Below are 3,397 nucleotides of genomic sequence, written 5' to 3'. Positions count from 1 at the left end.
AATATATTTGAAAATAAATTATATTGTATAAATTTTGTTAATATATAATTTGAAATTTAATAAATGATTTAAATTAAAACATAATATATGTTTTATTATTATAATAATTTTATATAAATATTTGAAAATATTAGAAATAAATAGAATATATTAAGAGAATAAATAAAATAATTATAAAGTAATTAAATATAGGTGAGAAAATAAATAAAATAATAAGAAAATAATGAAAGTGAATAAATAAAAAAATATATCTAAAAGGGATGAGAGAAAAAAGATTATAAGTTTAGACGATTGGATGGAGGAAGATAAAAAGAAAATTGAGTTTGAACAAAAAAAAAAAAAAAAAAAAAATTTGTGTTTGATTATAATATTTTATGCTGAACTTATTACACAAAGTTTTTATACTAGTTTATTATGCAAAATTATTATATCAGTTTATTAGGTAAACACCCACAAAGGCCTTATAAATGCCGAATCAAACTAGGCCTTAATAAACTATCTGAATAAGACATTAATTAAATTGCTAAAATGTTAAACTAAAGTAACGTTTTCGCTATCCGTACACATCCTTCATTTCTCCCTTGGATTAGGGTATTAAAAAGCTCACTTTAATAATCCATTTTTATGTATAGTCTATGAATCCCAACTTATTTTGATTGTTCAGAATTCCTGAGAAGTTAGGATGTCTTACATCCCTCCTCACAAGCGCCACTTCAAAGATAACAACAGTCTATGTAAACCAGAACAACTTATTTCTCCATCTGGATACAATAATAATAATAGGTCATTTCGAAATAAAAATGTCTCGAAGGATTCTGGAAGAATATACAGATATGCACAAGCACAAGGTACATGGTTTTCTATTGGGTTAGATGGTGATGATGATAATCAGTTTTCAAGTTTAGTTCGCCTTGAACCAATATCCTTGAACTCCTATGAGCAGCAGAAGAGATCAACTGAACTGCCTCAGATTTTAGTCCTTGATGACAATCGGCTACTGCTGCAGCCAAAAGGTATTTATTTGCACAAAACCTACTAATTTAGTACATGTAATTTTTTCTTCTTTTTTTCACTCTTTTTTGGTTCTTTAGGTGACTACAAGATTTCTCCAGTGAAGCGTATTGTGACACTTCTAGAGAAAGACTTGATTCATTCTTTTGGAAATGTGAGGATGCTAATGGAAGAATGCCCAGAAGTGAAGCCTACACTTGTTGAGTTGTTGCCAGGTTTGGAAGAAACCTTTTCTATGGGTAAGTATAATCAACCGGTTTTTTTTTTTTTCTCTACTGTCCTTGAACTATGGCTTTGTTCTGTACAAATTTTTATTTTAATCTTACCAAATCAATTTTCTAAACTCATTTATTTAATCAAAATACTAAAATACTTTCTAATTTAAATTATTATTTTATATTTTATTTATATATATCAATACCCTTTTAACTCTTTTACCAAAATTAATCGTTACTTCCTCAAAATCATATCATCACCCATCGTCCATTTTTTTCTCTCTTTGATTTTAAAAAAACCCATAACCGAACAAGGCCTATATGTCCTTTGAATTTTTGGTGAAAAGACAAGATTGCCCTTTGAATGTATTTAGGCCTTGTTTGGGTTATTCAAATAACCAGAAAAATCATAAATTAATACACTTCCTCTCATATTCTATCAAATTAACCTTTTAATTTATAAATAAATAAAAAACACACATCTCTTTCAAATCTCCCGCTTTCACCAACGAACAAGTTCTTGTTCTTAAAAAATGAATATTTTAGTTTATGATTTGAATTAATTTAATGAAGAAATGAGTGTTTACACTTGAAAGTATGTCTCTAGGTTATTTCTGGTAGAACAAATGAAACATTTACCATACCTTGTATGTGTAATTCTTATATATTGATTTTGAAATTCATTTTGGTTTATTCTGGTTAATTAGTGGTTGTATCTTTTATCTATAGGACTTCTTCTATATCATCAACCACTTCGATTACAGAGGCTATTCTGAAACCAGTACACAAAACATTTTATACAAATCTCCCAACTTCATATCTGAAATTTGTCGAAGATGAAGCTGTAGATAAGATTGGACTTAAATTATCAGCTGCGAAGGAGATATACCAAGTGAAGGTGTTTCATTTAATAATACTGAATTTAAGTAATTGGGAAATTTCACTAGTTTATTTAATCTTCTACTTTGTTATTTAATACTGCAGGTGATTGATCGGTTAAATCCCGAGTCAGAAATCTCTTGCAAGTGTAGAATTGTGAAGAACTTAAATAAACTTGAAGTCTACAAGGTAGATGGAAGATGGTATTATCGAGCTTTTATGAAAGCAACTATTTTGTCTCAATCACATCCCTTTCAAGTTATTTTTTTTGTTATTTTTAGATGGAGTTAGCTCAACTACGCCATTTTGTTGTGGATATATCTTGTCTTGGTCAGAAGACAGATGTCAGGCTAATGATTTACACGAAGAAAGTTGTATCAACTCTAATCGTGAGTCATCTTGCCAAAATATAATCGAATGTTTTTCTAGATATTTGTCTATTGATATTTGAATTGTAGGATGAGGAGAAAAAGAAGATAGAAAACATGATCAATTCTGCAGTTATTGATTCTGGTATTAAGGGTGGTTTAAGATGGCCTTTAGGGAAACAGTCAGATGGTGACAGGTATAGTATTGTTGGGATTTGGCATGACAAAGTAAAACTTTTCGAAATTCTTCGATGAGGATTAAAATTCGACAAGCTGATCGGTTTGATTTTAGAACTTCGGTTGGTGATTGTTCTGGTGAGGTTTTGCTTAAAATGACCGAACTCCTGTCTTGTTTAAAGGTTGGTAAATTGAGTTGAATCCCCTTGAACTTGACTAAATTGTTCATTTTTTCAGCTTTTATATTGTGTTTTGTTTCACTTTTCAGGATGATAAGTTTGGGGAGAATGTTGTTGCTGAATTATTGAATGATTACATGAAGGTGATTTGGGACAATTTAGTAGTATCTTCTTCTTAGTTTTTAAGTGGGTTGTGCTTTTGGATTTTCGTTACAAGTTAACTTTCTTTAATGTCAATGTCTAAGTAATTTATTTTGATAATGACTTTATAGTTTTGAGGTGGTGGTGAAAGAGAATACTTTTGTCTAAGTAATTAATCATAAATTTTGACTAAATTAAAATATTTAAATGTATAATTATAATATTTATAAAAATTATTAGAGAAATGATTAGGTGAGGGAATGACTTGGCATAATCTTATTCGCTGAAAAAATTAAATAATTTCTCTCTTTTCTCTCTTTCCTCTCACTTTTACATTTTCCAACTAATGAAAGTAATGTCAAGTCATTCACTCACCAAATTTCTTTACTCTATCACTATTCAAATTATTAATTTAATTCAGACAAAA

The 3,397-nt window shown here is 28.8% G+C and overlaps 1 protein-coding gene across 1 annotated transcript; it reads left to right on the top strand.

Moving 5' to 3' along the window:
- The first annotated feature begins 682 nt into the window (after positions 1-682).
- LOC124931647 lies at positions 683-3,008 on the top strand. The gene is made up of 8 exons (XM_047472165.1): positions 683-1,013; positions 1,092-1,250; positions 1,934-2,124; positions 2,211-2,294; positions 2,387-2,494; positions 2,564-2,670; positions 2,766-2,832; positions 2,919-3,008. The coding sequence occupies exons 1-8, from the start codon at positions 683-685 to the stop codon at positions 3,006-3,008; spliced, it is 1,137 nt and encodes a 378-aa protein (XP_047328121.1).
- Positions 3,009-3,397: the final 389 nt, after the last annotated feature.

This window comes from Impatiens glandulifera, chromosome 1 (genome assembly GCF_907164915.1).
Source record: "Impatiens glandulifera chromosome 1, dImpGla2.1, whole genome shotgun sequence".
Taxonomy (NCBI): domain Eukaryota; kingdom Viridiplantae; phylum Streptophyta; class Magnoliopsida; order Ericales; family Balsaminaceae; genus Impatiens; species Impatiens glandulifera.
This window is presented reverse-complemented; position numbering and strand designations above follow the sequence as displayed.

Coding starts and splice junctions, on each gene's coding strand:
- LOC124931647 (XM_047472165.1), top strand. CDS start 683: ATGTCTTACATCCCTCCTCACAAGCGCCACTTCAAAGATAACAACAGT. Junction 2,125..2,210: donor AGGAGATATACCAAGTGAAG/GTGTTTCATTTA, acceptor TTAATACTGCAG/GTGATTGATCGGTTAAATCC. Junction 2,833..2,918: donor AACTCCTGTCTTGTTTAAAG/GTTGGTAAATTG, acceptor TTCACTTTTCAG/GATGATAAGTTTGGGGAGAA.